Source organism: Heterodontus francisci, chromosome 17, assembly GCF_036365525.1.
Source record: "Heterodontus francisci isolate sHetFra1 chromosome 17, sHetFra1.hap1, whole genome shotgun sequence".
Taxonomy (NCBI): domain Eukaryota; kingdom Metazoa; phylum Chordata; class Chondrichthyes; order Heterodontiformes; family Heterodontidae; genus Heterodontus; species Heterodontus francisci.
This window is the reverse complement of record NC_090387.1, coordinates 66358724-66379838: the sequence shown is the minus strand read 5'-3', so window position 1 is coordinate 66379838 and position 21115 is coordinate 66358724. Positions and strand designations below refer to the sequence as shown.

Sequence of the window (21115 nt, the reverse complement as noted above, 5' to 3'; positions counted from 1 at the left end):
GGACTCTAGACCACCCTCTACTAAAATCTAGGTGACAGCTGAATAAAGGGAGGTCACCATTTGAATCAGTACAGCCACCCGCTTCCCTCATATCTGCCTTCAAATAAGGAAGTAGTGTGCTGGCATCCAGAGTAAGGTGAAATTGAGAGTATCCCTCACTTTTATATAAGTTCCTTGTTGGGCTAATCAAATATGGCACAAGCCTAAGCTTGGAATCTCTGCACCCTATAAGAGGTGCCATTTGAAATAACTGCATAAAACTACTCCTGTTTTGCACACATCCTTTCATTGTCCCTGAATAGAGTAATGGAGGTGGCAACTGACAAAACAGTGAAGAGCTGAGGTAATTCTTGGGTTAGCAACCTTGAGGATATCACTATTCTAAGATCCATCCACCCATTGTTTATTCGCCGTATAATTTGGGCGCTGTGGAATGCTGCACAATGAAAGCATCATGGCTGTTTCTTCGATAACAGCCACTGTTACACAAGATTATATTTCTGTGGTCAGGTGCCACCTACATACTAATTGAGTGTAAACCTCTTTTGTTCATGAAGGCCACGAGGGACGAGTATGGAGAGATCTGATATTTATATGGGTATATGTGTGATAATTTGCATTTGGAGGAAGTTTCCCTATTGAAAGATGTCTAGCTGATGCCTCCTTTCCAGTAAAAAGTGGAAGATGTTGGCGCAAAGTGGTTGTCACTTGCTTGATGCATGTAACCACTGCAATGGCTTGGGATGATCTATGAACGTTTCCGGTTATTGCAACCTTCAACTCTATGGACAAGTCCGTCTTTGATCTACAGGTATGTGCAGATCATCATGCAGCACATGACACTACTCTGTGGCAACCTGTCTTGTGCAACAGAGGTGGCTACAGATCTCATCTGAGGCATTCAGATACAGGTCTTGCGATAGTGACAGATGTAACAAAAATACCTGAATGTTCATTGCACCTGTCACAAATTCTCTGCCTCACCTTGAATGTGCACCATGTTCAGCACCTCAACGGAATATGCGTCGTCATCTGTTTGTAAGGTGCTGACAGTATGGGGGAGTCTGCTTCCAGCTTGTGTGGTGTCATCTCACATGTTATCAGCACTCTGCAGCCATACCAGTACAGTATGGTTATTTCCAGGAATGCCGCAGCTGGGCTGCCCCAAGAGGAGTCATGTTCGCATGCTTTTCTGCTTTGGTGGAAACTTAACTGGAGAAGACTCAGACTCCAATGTTGAGACTGGTGTCCGTCCTGGACACATTTTGAACTGAAAAGACAGCCCTTGAAGGCACCATTGATCATTTCGATCTTTCTTGCAGTGGAAGTTATAAACCCCAGTTCCTTGGGGGGAGTAGCAATAGTATGATGTAAGTAGCATGTGTTGCCCTGTCCCAGGATGTTAGCACATCTGCTCCTTCCCTACCCTCCAAACCATTGCCCGTCATGGTGCCAGCAAATTGGCTGGACCAGCAGATTGCCCTGGTTGCAGCCGAGCAGCAGCGTCCTACAGCCGGGACTTTGCAGGCTCAAGCACCCGGAAGTCACTGGTGATGAGCATCTGAAAAGTCTCAGCATGATGAACAGCAGCTTTCCATCAGCGTTGCTGAGGCCATTCGTAGGATTAGTAGACTTCGGAAACCTAAAAAAAGCAATGGGATCGAACAGTTGTGTGAGAGATGTACTCAAGGCAGTTGTTTGCCTTCAAATTCATGACCTTTATTAAATTTGGTACTTCAGCTTTACAGTGTGATATTGTAGCAGCTTTGGAACCCTCATTCTCAGTAAAGGAAAAAAAAACCCGACAGAACCACATTGGACGGTCCAAGTACTTCCCTTTTTGTCCTGAGCCCGACCCGACCACCGGAATGTTCACTTTACATACCTTGCAATTCCGAATCTGCAGGAAGCTGCATCATGAGCGCGTTGATGTCATAGAGACGCTCACTGCGCAGACTCAGAGTTTCCCTCCTTGACGCCACAGACTCCCCGCTTAGGTAGGCTTTTCAACTTTTGACACTTACGAAACTCAACTTCCCAGCAGAACAACACTTACTATGTGTGTCTGACCCGACCCAAGCCCGAAAGCCGGACCCAGAAAAGTGACCTGACCCGACCCGAACCCGACATGTCTCCGGGTCCTGCCGGGTTCGGGATGGGTAGCAGGCCTTTAATATATACTATCATTGACATTGGCGTGATCGGAGCAGGTCACTGAGTGAGTTGACCAATAAACTGACTCCCCACACATCTTACTGAAAAGCATTAATGTCCCTTCTCCTTTTGCTGCTTCATTCTCATCCCCCTCATCTTCATAATTCAATGAGATCTGCTTCTCTGGCTTCTACAATGGAAGGCCTCTAAAAGGCAGGATTGTGAAATCTTTAGTGCACAACAACTATGCAGGGTACTCTTCATGGAGCAAACTCACTGGGTATGATTGTCACTGAGGCCTGAACTAATAATCCAGCAACATGAGATTAGATTCCACCAGAGCTGGAGAATTTAAATTCAGTTAATTAAATAAATCTGGAATAAAAAGTTGCATCTGTAATGTTGACCATGAAACAACTGGATTGTTGTAAAAACCCATCTGTTTAACTAATGTCCTTTAGGATTGGCTGGTCTGGCTGATATAGAGTCATAGAGAGATACAGCACTGAAACAGGCCCTTCGGCCCACCGAGTCCGCGCCGACCATCAGCTACTCATTTATACTAACCCTACATTAATCCCATTTTCCCTCTCACATCCCCACTTCCCTCAATTCTCCTACCTACACTCGGGGCAATTTTTACAATGGCCAATTTACCTATCAACCCGCAAGTCATTGGCATGTGGGAGGAAACCGGAGCACCTGGAGGAAACCCACGCAGTCACAGGGAGAACTTGCAAACTCCACACAGGCAGTACCCAGAACCGAACCCAGGTTGTTGGAGCTGTGAGGCTGCGGTGCTAACCACTGCGCCACTGTGACTATAAACCTACAGCAATGTGGTTAATTCTTAGTTGCCCTCTGAAATGACCCAGCAAGTTCTCAGTTGTATCAAAACTGCTATGATAAACTATAAATAAGAATACAACTAGATGGCCATCCTCCATTGGCCTAGGCCCTGGATTCACACGCGAGAAAGGCACACCCTACTCTGTTGACCCCGCAAAATCCTCACTATCATCTGGGGACTTGGGGGCTAAAATTGAGAGAGCTGTCCAGCTGCTTAGAGAAGCAACAGCCTGGTTTAATCATACTCACAGAATCATAATTTACAGTCCATGTCCCAGACTGCTCCATCATCAACCATGGGTTTGTCTGTCTGCCAGGACCACTTGCCTCCAGACCTCATTCCAGTCTTGATTCAAATGTCAACAAAACAGCTGAATTCCAGGGGTGAGATGAGAGTGATGGCCCTTGACTTCAAGGCAGCATTTGACCCAGTTTTGCATCAAGGAACCCTAGTAAAACAGAAGTCAATGGGAATCGGTGGGGGAGTGGGTGAAACTCGCCACTGGCTGGAATCATACCTAGCACAAAGGATGATAGTTGTGGTTTTTGGAGACCAATCACCTCAGCCCCAGGACATCTCCCTAGGGGTTCTTCAAGGCAATGTCCTAGGCGCAACCATCTTCATCTATGACCTTCTCTCCAACATAATGTCAGAAGTGGGGACGTCGCTTGATGACTGTACAGTGTTCAGTTCCAGAACGCTAGCTGTACCCACATGCGGCAAGACCGAGACAACATTCAGCTTGGGCTGATAAGTGGCAAGTAACATTCGTACCATAAAAGTGCCAAGCAACGATCATCTTGAATAGACAAAAGTCTAGCTTCCTCCCCTGGGCATTCAGTGGCATTACCATCATCGAATCTCCCACCATCAACATCATGGGGTTACCACTGACCATGAACTTAACAGCGGTTGCAAGAGCAGGTCAGTTGCTGGGTTTTCTGGGCGAGTGACTCTGTTCCTGACTGCCAAAATCCTGTCCACCGTCCCACAAGGTACAAGTCAGGAGTGCAGTGGGATACTCTCCACTTGTCTGGGTGAGTGCAGCTCCAACACCACTCAAGGAGCTTGATACCATTGACGCCCCAAACACTAGGTTAAGTATTCATTCCCTCCACCACCGGTGCACCTTGGCTGCTGTGTCTACCATCTGCAAGATGTATTGCAGAAGCACCTCCCAAACCCGTGACCTCTACCACAAAGAAGGATAAGTCAGGAGGTGCAAGAGAACACCACCAGCCCCAACTTCCCCTCCAAGTCACATATCCTGACTTGAAAATGGAGCTTTGTTTCTTCATGATCAAAACCATGGAACTCCCTCCCTAACAGTACTGTGGGAATGCCTTCACCATGCAGACTTGCAGCAGTTTAAAAAAGTGGCTTACCGTCACCACCTCGACAGCAATTAGGAATGGGCAGTAATTTATTTTTTCAAAAACATACTTTATTCATAACATTTGTAAAGATACATTACATAAAAGTTCAAATTTGACATTAATAAAGTGCATTACAAATCAATTTCTTTCAATACAGTATGTGGCACTCTGGAGTCTCACTACACTTAGTTACAGATTCTATTTACAATATACACTTCAGGTCAAGCATACAGCCTAATGGGTTTTACACCGGTTCCAGTCCCTCAGTGTGCTATTGCGGGAGGGCCTTAAACTGTCACCTTTCCCCATTGGGCCTTTGTGGCGGCTGCCCCGAGCTTTAGTATGCCCTTAGCACGTAGTCCAGGTCCTTGGAATGTGCTAGTCTGCAACACTTTATCTTCGATAGCTCTTTGCACTGGCAGACTGAAGAGTGTCTTCCACCAAGTTGATGGTCCTCCAGCAGCAGTTGGTGTTTGTCTTGATGCGCACCCCTGGGAGCAGCCCATTGAGTACAGAGTTATGTGTTACATAGCTGCTCGGGATGAGGCACAACAAAAACCACTGCATTTCTTTCCAGACCTCCTTTGCAAAGGAACATTCCAGAAGGAGGTGGGTGACAGTCTCTTCCCTATCGCAGACTCCAGGTATGCATGACGTTGGGCACTCCCCCCGCCTTTATCTAGAGATTTGTACATCATGTACTTGTGGATAAAGTGGAAGATGGCTCGGTTGACCACTACGGTGCAGAAGAAGGTATAGGCCAGACCTGCATCCCAGGCAGCAACACCGAGAGCACCTCGCACCTGATGACCAGGTTCTTACCCACAGTGGAGAGGGAGCGTTGCTGCCACATGCCCAGTTTCACTTTCACCTTGGCTATACACTGCTCCTAGTTTTTTGTGCACGCCCTGGCTTCTCCAGGTAATCTGACCTGAAAGTGAAGGGGACAAAGGTCAGTCAGCCCAGTTCCCAAACAACATAGCCATAGTGGAAATCTGGAACTCTCTCCCCTAAAACACTGTGAATGTTGGCTCCATTTAAATATTCAAGACTGATATCAGTAGATTTTTGTTGGGCAAGGGTATCAAGGGATACGGAGCAAAGGCTCCAAATGGAGGTACAGATTAGTCAGGATCTAATTGAATGGCAGGACAGGTTTGAGGTACTGAATGGCTTACTCCTGTTTCTATGTTGCTACCTACAGCGTGCTCAGTTATGATCCTGGTGGTTCATGGCTTCTGTTATATCTACGGTGCTCAGGAATGGTGGGTGGCGGAGGGTTGTCATGAGCCAAGTTTGTAGGAGTTATCTCTTGCCTTTCCCCTCACCTCTGCAGCCGTCCTGGCAGGGCCAAATACAGGGAAGGATAGTAGAGTGTCTCAGGATAAATGATTGTGACAGCAGCCTTGGTACTTGGCTGATTTTGTTTCTCTGATCAGCCACTAGCTACACGTTGATGGAATGGTATTGTTTTCTGTTGATGAATACTGCTGGCTGGTGCCCTGATTGAAAAAAGAAAAGAAGGACCTGTATTTACATCACCCCTTTCATGACCTCAGGATGTCCCAAAGTATTTTACAGCCAATGAGGCACTTTTGAAGCATAAGTCACCATTGTAAAGGAGGAAATGTGGCAGCCAATTTGCACACAGCATTCTCATACAAACAGCAGTGAGGTAATGACCAGATATCTTTTCACATGATGCTTGTTGAGGGTTAAATATTGTCCAGGGCACTAAGGATAACTGCCCTGCTCTTCTTTGAAATAGTGTCATGGGATGTTTTACGCCCACCTGCGAAGGCAGCTGGGGTCTTGATTTAATGACTCATCTGAAAGACAGTGCAACACTCCCTCAGTACTGTGATGGAGTGTCAGCCTAGGTTCTATGCTGAAGTCCTGGAAAAGAACTTGAATCCACAACCTTGACTCAGATGCGAGAGTGCTACCAACTGAGCCTTGGCTGACACATGTGATAATGTATGCATTCAGTGATGCCCCTACTCTTGGGGGAAGCCAGTCATTGCTGCAGATCCCTGAGGTCTGATCTGGTAATTGTTAAGGGAAGGTGTTGTATTGGTTAGAAGACATCAGTGACTGCATAATGCAGTTGTGATTGTTGGAGGCCAATCATCTCAGCCCAGGAGATCGCTGCAGGTGTTCTCAGGGCAGTGTCCTGGGCCCAACCATCTTCAGTTGCTTCATCTGACCTTGTGATAAGAGGGAAGGCCATTGAAGTGGGGATGTTCGCTGATGATTGCACAGTGTTCAGTCTTATTCTTAACTCCTCAGGTAATACAAAATATTCCTCAAGATGTACATCCATTGGAATAAAGGAAGGTGGTACAGGAGTGTTGGGCTGCATCTAAATATGGCAGGCACCAGGACGCTTGTGAAGAACATCAGCATAGCTAATGGGGCGCCATTTAAGCTTGATAGTGGAGTGGTGAGAAGGTTGGGAGGAGTAACAGGCGGGGTCCATATCAGGGGAGATGGTGGCATAATGGTAATGTCACTGGGCTAATAATCCAGAGGCCCAGGCTAATGCTCTGGGGGCATAGGTTGAAATGCCACCACGGCAGCTAGTGGAATTTTAATTCAATTAATTAATTAATAAAAATCTGGAATTGAAAGCTAATCTCGGTGATTACGCCGTGAAACTATCATTGATTGTCGTAAAAACGCATCTGGTTTACTAATATCCTTTAGGGAAGGAAATATGCTGACCTTACCTGGTCTGGCCTACATGTGACTCTAGACCCACAGCAATGTGATTTCTTAACTGCCCTCTGAAATGGCCTAGCATGCTGCAGTTGTTGAGGGCAATTGGGGATGGGCAACAAATGCTGGCCTTGCCAGTGATGTCCACATTCCATGAAAGAATAAAAGAAATCATGCATAATTGAAGGCACAATAATCAGAACCGGTCCAAGACTCAAGCATCCCATACAGTATCACACTGTCCAGACAGCAAGACCTGTTACAAGTATTGAATATTAAGTGGTTGATTATGAAATAGTTTTATCTAGTAATTTTGTTGTCATAAGAATCACTGGGACGTGGCTAAAACTGAGTTGTAGAAGTGTCATTAATCTGCAATAAAGGCCTGCTACCTGACCCGAACCCGATGGGACCTGACGACGTGTCGGGTTCGGTTCGTGTCGGGTCGCACTTGCGGGTCCAGCATTCTGGCTCGGGTCGGGTCGGGCCGGATCGGACACGCTCTATCACCACCTCAGGTAAGTGATTTTAATGTTAATTTACTTTTTGGAGTTTAAAGGTGGTTTTGCTACAATTATTTTATGCTTGTACAGGTAAGGAACAAAGTGAAAAACGGAAGGTAAGTTAACTGATGGTTGGGTCGGGCGCAGGAGAAAATGGAAGGACTCAGGCTGGATTGGGCTCAGGGGCGGATGGGTTTCTGTCGGGCTCTGGTCGGGTCTCATTTGCAGACCCAAGCAGGCCTTTAATCTGCAAGGATATAGAGCATTGGGGAGGGGGGTGGGCGTTGTTGCAGTGAACAGGAAAAATGGGGGGGGGGCGGGGTGCCTTATGTGTAGAAGACATTTACGCGGACAAGATAGTCAAACCTACAATGTAGAAAAGCCATGGCATTGCATTCTGTGGCTAGAGGGGTTCAGGAGAAAAGGGGAATGACAACATTTGGATTTTACCATAGACTGCCAGGCCAAAATAAAAGGAACAGATTAAGTCTATCATGATGAAGGGATTGTAGTACTGGTGGACTTTAGTCAATCCAGCAAAAACTAGGAATTCTTGAGTGGGGAATTCTGAGCTCATTGGTGCAGTGTATTGTTGCTTCATGATTCTGCATGAATAAACTGATGAAATGTCTGTCTTCAGGACTTGGTGTGAGTCATCCAGATATTTTTTAAGAGGTATTGATTGAACTGCTCAGCAACAGTGAGCTTAGCTCAATTATTTTCAATCTTTCGGTGGAAAGAGTGCAAGTACCCACCCTTATTTCAGCATGCAACTTTAGGTGGGGAAACGCAAGTGGTATGAAAGCTGAGATTAATAACATAGCCAGGGAGGCTACTACGTAAGCATAAATAGACTTTGAAAAACATTGGGTAAAATTTTCCCAGCCAGGTGGAGGCAGGTTCTGGTGCATGCGGGTTGAGAAAGTCCCAGAAATTGATGTCAGATTGGGATCCCGATGTCACCATGCCCTCTTCCTGCTTTCCCCAGGGTGGTACCGAGTCCAGCGGGAAGTTCCATAGGTCTGGCCGGAAAGATGATTAAAAAGGTATTTAAGAACCTTTTAACCCTGGATTTCTTCTTTCTCAACAGTGCATGGCTTTCATTCTGCGTCTGCATTTTACCAGAGTCACTGAGGCGAATGCATAGAAGCAAGAGCTTCATTAGTGGAACTGACAGGCTGGGAATACTTGATCAGTTACACTGAAGACTGCTAGCCATTGAGAGACTGCTGTGCAAAGCACTCATTCTCTCAGAGAGTGCAATCAGTGGTGATTGCCAACATCTTGGAAAGCACTTCACCTATTTACCACCTCACTCATCTTCAGCTGACTTCCATGCTGCCAGCCTTCACTACAGCACGGGAGCAGCTTATGCAGCTCCACCTTGCACCTCTGCTGAGGGGCGAGCAGAAGTCACATCACCACTAACAACTCTAGCAGCAGCAGGAGTAACACCTACAGTGGCACCAGCTGCCTTGTCCTCAGCCGCATGCCCCTCCACAGGGCAGAGGGGATGGACCATGAGTTCCAGTTGGAAGGAGGAGAGACCCCCCAACACAGGGTTTACAGGCAGAGGATCAGCTATTCCAACATGTCTGAGCACCAGTGCCTCAGGAGGCTTTGACTCTCGCGACAGGTCGCTGCTGACATCTGCAGCCTCCTGGAATAAAACCACCTTCCCAGTGGAGCAGGTGGCCACGCATTTCCAATGGCCAACAAGGGCCAATACCCCCATCCCTCCCCTGGGTCTCTGCTTCTTGCCATATTGTGTGCTTTCTTGTATGGAGAGAAAACAGAGAGGTGTGTATTCGGAATGGCTTGTGTGTAGAGGAGGGAAGGGCACATTTGTTAAGGGTTACTGTGAGTCATGGGTGCGAGAGAGCAATGGGCTGAAGGTGAGTTCGAGTCTTGGCTGTTTGAATGGGGATGTGGGGTGTCTGCAGAGAGTGGACTGAGTGGAGCTGCAAGATGTGTTGTGCTGAAGAGTGTTGTGTAGGATAATGCTGGGCAAGTCATTGTGTGGTTTGGCACTTTAAAGTAGTCTGTCACTCAACCTGTCAGGCTCTCCTGAGGTCCTGGATCCTCTTGATGCACTGTCTTCAGGTTGGAGGGACCACACTCACTTGCGTGTCCATGCCTGCATGGTTGAAAAGGTTTTCCTCTTCCTCCCGTCCTTGGGAGAGCTCACCTCACTGAAGTCCCTCAGATCTCACAGCAGGATCTCCAGGTAAGAGTGAAGCTCCCAGGGGATAGCATTCCCAGGTCTCCTCACCATTCCTGTGGTTGTTGCAGCCTTATAAAGCCAAGTGCTGCTGACCCATTCTAACCCATGTTGTGGTCCCTTTAATTAGAAATCCTTGTTTTGACAATGGGCTTGTCATCCCACCTGCCCTCCCTGATTGGCTGGGGAGCCCTGAGGCGGGATGCTAATGCCATGACTCTGGGAAAGAGCCTCAGCAAAGACTGACCATTAGGAACTCAGGTTCCTGACAGGAATATGGTCCTGTCATTTTGGCAACAGCTAAGTGGACAAAGTTCCGCCCATTATGTGGGAGGAAGTTAAAAGGGTAGAGTACTGTCACTTTTTAGAATTCAATCTTAATTTAGGATTGAAGTGTGATGACCTGCATGGTTTGTTCCATTAGGTTATGGCCTGTGCAGTTTGTTCTTTTGTTCCTTAGTAGTTTTTAGTTCCAGTTTACAATGTAGAGATGCAATGATTAATAGATTGGGTTAAACAAACTAAAAGCAAATACTTTGTATGCTGGAAATTTGAAATAAAAACAAAGTGGTGGAAATACTCAGCAGGTCTGGCAGCATCTGTGGACAGAGAAACAGAATTAACATTTGATGTCTGTGACCTTTCGTCAGAACTCAGTGCAGAAACAAAAGAATAACTTCAAGTTCAACTGATTTTTGTTTTAATTTATGAATTATCCAAACTGGAATGGAATGGATTTGCTGGACCTGTTTTGCTTTGGTTAGCGCCAGCCATTTTAACTGTTAGCAAGGCAGGTTTAATGTAGCGATTTTACTCAGATTTATTTTGTATTTTTCCCAGAATGATTCAATGACATTTTTATTATTGAAGGTGCTTTTTCTTTTCTTCGCATTGGACAATTAAAATGATTCGTTTTTGAACCAGATTTCATCAGCATAAGTGTAACGGTCAAAATCAACATTGTTACTAAATGGAAACTTGAAATATTTCCCTATTTATCACTACGGTCATCTGTGGTGTAATAAAACACTTTTTATATGTTTGAAAATAAAAACATGTTAATATAAAAGCAAAATTCTGTACATGTTAGAAATCTGAAATAAAAGCAAAAAATGCTGGAAATACTCAGCAGCACTGACAGTATTTGTGGAGAAAGAAACAGAGTTAACATTTCAGGTTGATGACCTTTCATCTGAACTGTGAAATGTTAGAAATGTAGCAGGTATTTTAAAGCAAGTGAAAGCGGGAAAGGTGGGAAAAAGAACAAAGAGAAGGTCTGTGATAGGGTGGAAGACGAAAGATTAAATGACAAAAAGGTTGGTGATGCAAGGCCAAAGGGACAAGAAACGAAAGATTTGTTTAGAGGAGTTGTGTATGGCAGAATGAAGAACAGCTGCCGTCCGAAAGCAGAAACAAGAGAAAAATAAATTAAAACCCAAACTTGCAAAGAAAACGGAAACAAAATGGGGGCAAAGGTTGCGGTCTGAAATTGTTGAACTCCGTATTGAGTCCGGAAGGCTGTAAAGTGCCTAACTGAAAGATGAGGTGCTGTAGCTCGTGTTTATGTTGAGCTTCGTGCTAATACTTTAGGAGACTGAGGGCAGAGAGGTCAGCGTGAGACCAAAGTGAAGAATTAAATTGACAGGCGACTGGAAGCTTGGGATCATGCTTGCTGACCAAATGGAAAGCGGTCACCCAATCAGTGTTTGGTCTCCCTAGTGTAGAGCGGGCCGGATTGTAAGCAACGGATGCAGTATACTAAATTGAAAGAAATGCATCTAAATTGCTATTTCGCCTGGAAGGAGTGTTTGGGGCATTTGGCGATGAGGAGAAAGGAGGTGAAAAGGCAGGTATTGCATCTTCTTAGCATGCATGGAAAGGTTCTGTGGGAAGGGGATGGAATGTTGGGGGTGATTGAGGAGCGGGCCAGGATATCACGGAGGGAACGGTCCCTTCGGAATGCTGAAAGGGGAGGGGGAGATGTGTTTGGTGTCAGCGTCAACATGCCCTTCAGGGGAAGAAATCTGCTGTCCTTACCTCGTCTGGCCTACATGTGATTCCAGACCCACAGTAATGTGGTTGATTCTTAATTGCCCTCGTAAATGGCCTAGCAAGCCACTCAGTTGTATTAAGCTGCTACAGAAAAATCAAATAAGAATAAAATCAGACGAACCACCCGGCATTGACCTAGGAACCGGAAATGACAAATGCACACCCTGCCCAGTCGACCCTGCTAAGTCTTCCTCACCAATATCTGGGGACTTGTGCCAAAATTGGGAGAGCTGTCCCAGAGATGAGTCAAGCAACGGCCTGACATAGTCATACTCACCAAATCATACCTTACAGCCAATGTCCCAGACACCTCCATCACTATTTCTGGGTATGTCCTGTCCCACTGGCAGGACAACCCCACCAGAGGTGATGGCACAGTGGTATACAGTCATGAGGGAGTGACCCTGGGAATCCTTAATGTTGACTCTGGATGTCATGAAGTCATATGGCATCAGGTCAAACATGGGCAAGGAAGCCTCCTGCTGATTCCCATTTACTGCCCTCCCTCTGCTGATGATTCAGTGCTCCTCCATGTTGACCACCACTTGGAAGAAGCACTGAGGGTGGCAAGGGTACAGAGTGCACTCTGGTTGGGGGACTTCGATGTCTATCACTGAGAGTGGCTTAGTAACAATGCTACTCACTGAGCTAGCCATGTCCTGAAGGGCATATCTGTCAGACTGAGCTTGTGGCAGATGGTGAGAGAACCAAGAAAAGGGGAAAACCTACTTAGAGTCTTAGCGTTTTACAACACAGAAACAGGCCCTTTGGCCATTGTGTCCGTGCCGGCCATCAAGCACCTATCTATTCTAATCCCATTTTCCAGCACTTGGCCCATAGCCTTGTATAATATGGCGTTTAAAGTGCTCATCTAGATACGTCTGAAATGCTGTGAGGGTTCTTGCCTCTACCACCCCTTCAGGCAGTGTGTTCCAGATTCCAGCCACCCTCTGGGTGAAATTTTGTTTCCTCAAATCCTTCTAAACCTCCTGCAGCTTACCTTAAATCTATGCCCCCTGGTTATTGACACCTCCACTAAGGGAAAACATTTCTTCTTATCTACCCTATCTATGCCCCTCATAATTTTGTATACCTCAATCAGGTCTCCCCTCAGCCTTCTCTGCTCTAAGGAAAACAACCCTAGCCTATCCTGTCTCTCTTCATAGCTGAAATGCTCCAGCCCAGGCAACAACCTGGTGAATCTCCTCTGCACCTTCTCCAGTGCAATCACATCCTTCCTGTAGTGTGACGACCAGAACTGTACACAGTACTCCAGCTGTGGCCTAACTAGCGTTTTATATAGCTCCGTCATAACCTCCCTGCTCTTATATTCTATGCCTCGGCTAATAAAGGCAAGTATCCCATATGCCTTCTGAACTGTCTTCCTAACTACCTTATCTACCTGTGCTGCTGCCGTCAGTGATCTATGGACAAGTACACCAAGGTACCGCTGACCCTCTGTACTTCCTAGGGTCCTACCATCCATTGTCTATTCCCTTGCCTTGCCTTGTTAGTCCTCCCAAAATGCATCACCTCACACTTCTCAGGCTTAAATTCCATTTGTCACTGCAGTGCCCATCTTACCAGCCCATCTATATCGTCCTGTAATCTAAGGCTTTCCTCCTCACTATTTACGGCACCACCAATTTTCCTGTCATCTGCGAACTTACTGATCATACCTCCTATATTCACATCTAAATCATTAATGTATGCTACTTGACCTCATACTCGCAAATCTACCTGTCGCAGTTGCATTTGTCCATATCAGCATTGATGTTCAATGCATTACCTTCGGTGAATCCACCATTATCAACATCCTGGGGGTCACTGTTGACCAGAAACCGAACTGGACCAGCCACATAAGTACTGTGGCTACAGGAGCTGGTCAGAGGCTGGGCATTCTGCAGCGAGTAACTCACCACCTGTCTCTCCAGTGCCTGTCCACCATCTATAAGGCACAAATCAGGAGTGTGATGGAATACTCTCCACTTTCCTGGATGGATGTGCTCCAACAACGTTCAAGGAGCTCGGCACCATCCAGGACAAAGCAGCCCGCTTGATTGGCACCCTTTCCACTAACTTAAACATTCACTCCCTTGATCACTGACGCACAGTGGCAGCAGTGTGTACCATCTACAAGATGCCACTGCAGCAACTCACCAAGGCTCCTTCCACCGCACCTTCCAAACCTGTACTACCTAGAAGGGCAAAGGCAGTAGATGCATGGGAACACTACCTGCAAGTTCCCCTCCAAGCCACACACCATCCTGACTTGGAATTATATGACCGTTCCTTCACTGTTGCTGGGTAAAATCATGGAACTGCCTTCCTAACAGCACTGTTGGTGTACCTACACTCCAAAGACTGCAGTGGTTCCAGAAGGCAGCTCACCACCACCTTCTCAAGGGTAGTTAGGGATGGGCAATAAATACTGGCCTAGCCAGCGACACCCACAGCACACGAACAAATAAAAAAAGAGTGACACCTACACAGTCCTTGGATGCCACATTGAGGACACCCTCCATCGTGTTGTGTGCCACTACCACTGTGCTAAATGGGATAGACTGAGAACAGATCTAGCGACTCAAAACTGGACATCCATGCTGTGCTGTGGGCCATCATCTGCAGCAGGATTACATTCGACCACAACCTGTAACCTCATGGCCTGGCACATCCCTCCCTACCATTACCATCAAGCCAGGGGACCAACCCTGGTTCAATGAGGACTGTGGGCGAGCATGCCAGGAGAATCACCAGGCCTACCTAAAAATGAGGTGCCAACCTACAACACAGGACTACATGCATGCTAAACAGCGGAGGCAGCTTGCTATTAACAGAGCTAAGCAATCCCACAATCAATGGATCAGATCCAAGCTGTACAGTCCTGCCACATCCATTTGTAAATGGTGGTAGACAATAAACAACTAACTGGAGGAGGAGGCTCCACAAACATCCCTGTTCTCAATGATGGTGGTGCCCAACACGTCAGTACAAAAGACAAGAATGAAGCTTTTGCAACTATCTTCAGCCAGAAGTGCCAAGCGGATGATCCAACTCAGCCTCCTCCTGAGGTCCCCACCATCATAGATGCCAGTCTTCAGAAAATTCGATTCACTGCACATGATATCAAAGAAATGGCTAACCCCACTGGATTCAACAAAGGCTATGGGCCCTGACAGCATTCCAGCTGTAGTACTGAAGACTTGTGCTCCAGAACTAGCCGTACCCTTAGCCAAGCTGTTCCAGTAAAGCTACAAGATAGGCAGCTATCCGACAATATGGAAAATTTCCCAGGTATGTCCTGTGCACAAAAAGCAGGACAAATCCAATCTGGCCAATTACCGCCCCATCAGTCTACTCATCATCAGCAATGTAATGGACAGTGTTATCAACAGCGCTAACAAGCGGCAATTATTCAGCAACAACCTGCTCACCAACGCTCAGTTTGGGTTCTGCCAGTGTCACTCAGCTTCAGATCTCATTACAGCCTTGGTCCAAATATGTCACAAGAACTGAATTCCAAAGGTAGGGTGAGAGTGATTGTTCTCTATCAAAGCAGCATTTGACCGAGCTTGACATCAAGGAGCTCTAGCAAAATTGAAATCAATGGGAGTCGGGGGAAAACTCTCAACTGGTTGGAGTCGCACCTAGCACAAAAAAGATAGTTGTCGTTGGAGGCCAATCATCTCAGCCCCAAGGCATTGCTGCAGGAGTTCCTCAGAATAGTGTCCTCGACCCAACCATCTTTAGCTGCTTCAACATAAGGTTAGAAGTGGAGATATTTGCTGATGATTGCACAGTGTTCAGTACCATTCACAACTCCTCAGATACTGGACAGCATTCGGACTTGGGCTGAAAAGTGGCAAGTAACATTCACACCACACTAGTGCCAGGCAATGACTACCTCCAACAAGAGAGAATCTAAAAACTTCCCCTTGACAATTCAATGGCATTACCATCGCTGAATCCCCTTCCATCAACATCCTGGGGGTTACAGTTGACCAGAAACTTAACTGGACCTGCCAAATAAATACTGTGGTTGTGAGAGCAGGTCAGAAGCTGGGAATCTGCGGTGAGTAACTCACTTCCTATCTCCCCAATGCCTGTCCCCATCTACAAGTCAGGAGTGTGATGGAATACGTTCCACTTTCCTGGATGAGTGCAGCTCCAAAAACATTTAAGAAGCTCGAAGCCATCGAAGATAAAGCAGCCAGCTTGATTGGCACCCCATTCACTGCCTTAAACAATCACTCCTTCCACCACTGACGCACATCAGTCTGCTAGATGCACTGCAGCAACTCGTCAAGGCTCCTTTCAAACCTGCGACCTCTACCACCTGGAAGGACAAGGGCAACCGATGCATGGGAACACCACCACCTGAAAATTCCCCTCCAAGCCACACTTCCTGACTTGGAATTACATCACTGTGCCTTCAGTTCAAGAAGGTGGCTCACCACCACCTTTTCAAGGGCATTTAGGGATGGGCAATAAATGCAGGTTTTGCCATTGATGCCCACATCCCAAGAACGAAAGGAAAAAATGCTTGAGATGGCGGAAATGGAGGAGGATGATGATTTGTTGAATATGGAGGCTGCTCGGTTGGAAGTTGAGGAGAAGTGGAATCTATTGTGGTCTGGAGGGAGGAGAAGGGGTGACAGCAGAAGTGCGGGAAATGGGACAGACCCGGTCAAGGGCCCTGTCAACGATGGTGTGAAGGAATCCTCGGTTGAGGAAAAGGGAAGACATATCAGAAGTGCTGGTATGGAAGGTTGCATCATCAGAACAGATGCAGTAGAGACAGAGAAACCGGGTGAATGGACTGGAGCCCTTACAAGAAGTAGGGTGTGAGGAAGTGTAATTGAGATATATGTGGGAGTCGGAGGACTTAAGGTGAATATTTGCTGGTAGCTATCCTCAGAAATGGTGACAGAGCAGTCACGGAAGGGAAGATATCTGCAAGTGCTTTTACTTTGGTGTTACACCTCAACCCCAACCTCTTGTGTCGGTATAAAATTTTATGTGTCCCGCATAAGGCATTCTTATACCATCTTTAAGTGAGTTTGCTAATTTTGAGCAAAATTGTCAGCAATTTTGAGAGGTGGGTGATGGGACACACCAACAGTGACTGAGTTGAAGCTATCTAGACTCCTTCCACTAAAGACTCTTCCAATTGCTGCAGACTTTCATCTGGTGCAGTGCAGGCTTCCCAACTCATTAAAGGTCCAATGCAGAATATAGTATGTAGCTCATGATCAAAATCTGCCGATTGATTTTGTTGTGGCATAATCAATATCGCCATGAAATGAGTGAGAGATAAATTTTAATTTTGAAAAATATATTTAGATTAGATTAGATTAGAGATACAGCACTGAAACAGGCCCACCGAGTCTGTGCCGAACATCAACCACCCATTTATACTAATCCTACACTAATCCCATATTCCCACCAAACATCCCCACCTGTTCCTATATTTCCCTACCACCTACCTATACTAGTGACAATTTATAATGGCCAATTTACCTATCAACCTGCAAGTCTTTTGGCTTGTGGGAGGAAACCGGAGCACCCGGAGAAAACCCACGCAGACACAGGGAGAACTTGCAAACTCCACACAGGCAGTACCCGGAATCGAACCCGGGTCCCTGGAGCTGTGAGGCTGCGGTGCTAACCACTGCGCCACTGTGCCGCCCTTTGACAATTGTTGGACAAGGTAATTGTAAATCGATGCAAACAAAAATCAAAATCTAGAGGAAGAGATGAAATGCACAGTTCTGTCTACAAAGTAAAGCCAAGATACAGATTTCTGAATAAAAATTGGCTGCTAGGCAGGCTGTTTTTACTGTGCTGGGTTATTTCTGTTTTCCCTGATGTGAACAGAGACACTATCCACAATGGTTAGATGATTTTGTTTCCGGAAAAAATCTTCTATAGAGTTATTTACTCAGATTATTTTGGGCTCCCTCTGTTATTGGCCCATGAATTGAAATCAATAGCCGGTGCTGTTGCTGTTAGACAAAATCCAGCATTCTATCTTTTTACTAGTCTGTTTTTTTTTTACCAATTAATGCACTCGCAATGCCCATCAGCAACATACATACATAACGTATTGATGGAGTCCAGAGTTGGATGTTTGAATTGTTCATTGAAGACACAGTGGAATATTCAGTGACAAAATGCAGTTGGGACACCAAAATGAAACCCCTACTAGGAATTTGTAATTTTCCATGAAGTTTGTAGGGTTGCTGATTCAGCACCATACAGCTCCTAAAAAAAAAACATTACTTTAGTACAGGGGTGCCAAACATTCAAGGGTAGAACAGTTTCATCCAGCCTGTAGGCCTCTTTCCTTATGATTGCTGAGCTTGAAGCAGTGCCTGGGAAAACTGCTTTTTAAATTCTGCACAACAGTTGTGCTCCCCTTCCTGTTTTGTGACAAAGCAATACTGCACCCAGCTCAGGAGTGACCAATTCGGCTTATGGAGGGGAGAAAGACACACGTGGTAAGAATAGGTGCAGGGTTATGGCACAATGTTGGGGTTCAGGAGACTGTTGGTGGGAGCCATTAAAAGGGCGAGTGAAACCTGGTATTTTGCTTTGGGTAAATAGTGAAAGGATTGCCACTGGTGGGCAAATGGGGAACAAGGGAATGGAGACTGAGTATTCTCCCTGCACGCAGTGATCTGCAAGCCCTGATGACCCCTAAGGTACAATATATGGAGGAGTGAAATGTAAAGAGTGCTGAGTGTGGACCAGCAGCAGGCCACAATAATGCTGTGGAGTTACAAGCAGCATTCTATATAGTTTTTCGTGCTTTTACAGAAAGGTCTTGAAACAGACACAAGCCCTTTGTATATTTAATTTGATCCAACGCTGATTTTAGGTAGTCATCAAGTACGCCTAAAAACATGGAGGACCAGTATGTTTTTAAACGAATGGGATTTAATATGCCACTGTGCAGATTATGAACGGGACCTTGCACCCAGAAAGTAGTATACATTATGCCTGTTTAATGCCCAAAAAAGGGCAAAACACATACTAATCTCTTCCCCAATGTGTCCAAATAACTTCTGCTGAATGTGGCCCATACCAAGTGTCAGGATGCCAGATCAGGATGTAAACTGAGTTTGATGCTCCTGCTTTAGAAACCATCTCCTGGATAAAATGGAGAACTTAGTACCTTTGGAGGGATTTGGGTATTTTTGATGGGCATGTTTTTTCTGAATGTAGGAATTATTCCATTTTAATTTATCTTGTCCACTAGGATTTGATTCAAAAACAAATGATAAGTTGGATACAGAAAAAGGAAGTTTTGATGAAGATACTTTCAACCTACCAGATGAACCTCCGAAAACTTCATTGATTGCACAGTACGTTGTGAACAGGCAAGAATCAGTGACACCACCACCTGCATCTTCCTTACCACTTAAACCTAATCTACCAACACTGTCCCAAGAAATCAACTTTGATGTTCTCAATTCTGGGGTAGCGTGTCTGACTGGTAGGTATTTAATAGCATTAATGTTTTTAAATTCCGCACAACACAGCAAAGCAGCCGTTTGAATGGGTGTAGTGTCTTCAAATTGAGCTGCTAGGCACGTGGGTGTATGGATAAATTACCATGTAAAGGAAAGTTACATACATTGGTATATTTGATTACAGCTTTGCAGTTTTTTGGTGACAAGACTGTTCTGTTTGCTTTAACTTCTGTATAAAGTTGAATTTCCATTTCTGTTCTTGAGATTCTAACTGTTTATATTTTGAGGTTTTACATTGGAATGTTTATTTTAAGATGTTTCTTTCTTATGCTGATTCATTTTGAAAAATAATCAAAAGGAAGCTGTGTAAGTAACATTGTCACTTCTGTTTTGCTTGCTTTGCTTTTCAACTGTGTATATCATTAGAAGCAGTTTACAAAAATATGGTAGGGGTTGGCAAAATGAAGAGCAACAATGCAGAGAAATGAGGACTCGCACTCCCCTCTCTCTCTGACGCTGGGTCGCCCTGACGCTGTGCGATTTTTGCCCCCTGACATCAGGTCCCATGCCCCTCCCCTTCTCTTGTATTCACATCTTTTGCACACACCTCTCTCTGCCACACATGTGAATTTCCTTCCCTCCATTCTCCAGATCTCCCTGCTGTCTCCGACAGTCAGAGAATGTAATAGAGAGACCAAGATAACCCAACACATTTTGAGCGATGGAAACACTATTATCTAGGCATTTTAGTACTGGTTTTGCATTTCATTTGAATATTGTGCAGAGTATGTGTAACACAGAGTAATTCTTTTGATGTTTGGCATGTCCTTTGTACCCTGGTTAGGGAATTTTAAGTAATTGTATAAAATTCTGTTTTGCTTCAGGAGCCAGAGATAAATCTGGTCGTCCAGTGGTAATAGTAACAACAAGGAACACCATCTGGCTGAATCCACATTGCAACGTCCCTGAACTCGTGCGGCTCCTTACCTACTTTTATAGTATTCCCAGGTATTCCAACAGTTTCTTTGCATTTCACTGCAGCAGTAATTGATTGCCTACAAGCAGTTTTATATAGTCCATGTTATAAAATTAGTTGTTGGACATTTAATGGACTGTGCTACGCTGGAAAAAATAAAGATGGATTGGGGGAAGGGAAAGCTCATTTATGGGCTCACCAAGAATATTGCTGGGGAAATGGAACTCTGAATTTTCAGCTTTGAGGGCAACAGAACTTGGATTTGGCATAATTCTAATTGTATAGCAACTAAAGTGTTGAATTTTTAATTTCATCAAGCAGAGACATTTTGGATGTGCATCTATATTAAAAGTAAGAGAAAGTGAATTATTAACTTTAATGTTGTGCTCATGCTATTAAATCTTCTGAAAGATAATATGAATGCAAAATAGTATGCAACCTTTTAAGCTGCCGTGCTGTTGTTGAAACGTATTGTCACTGATATGAAGTGTGCTTTTCATTTTGAGTTCATTTTTACACTATCAATTTCAGACATCGGAATGCTATATACATTTTCTAATACTGTACTTGAGTTTAGATGTAAACCTCTAGATTGGTTTGAACTACAAACCAGTGATACTAAGAAAAGGCTGAGTACTGTAATTTCAACCATATTATTTCAAAAATTTGGCATTTGCTTATTGTAAGATCCTGAAAGCTGTATATTGATTGGATCATATGAATATTATCACATTTTATCAAATGTGTTCATTGCCATTTCATTAAATTTTGCTACTTTGAAACAAGGCTA

The 21115-nt window shown here is 45.1% G+C and overlaps 1 protein-coding gene across 1 annotated transcript in view; it reads left to right on the top strand.

Moving 5' to 3' along the window:
* The window catches only part of plekhg4 (pleckstrin homology domain containing, family G (with RhoGef domain) member 4), a 401233-nt gene that overhangs the window by 85983 nt on the left and 294135 nt on the right, over nt 1-21115 (top strand). The window contains exons 4-5 of the mRNA XM_068049566.1: nt 19136-19372; nt 20234-20357. Of these exons, the coding sequence (XP_067905667.1) occupies nt 19136-19372; nt 20234-20357 (361 nt within the window). The remainder of the gene's footprint in view (nt 1-19135; nt 19373-20233; nt 20358-21115) is intronic.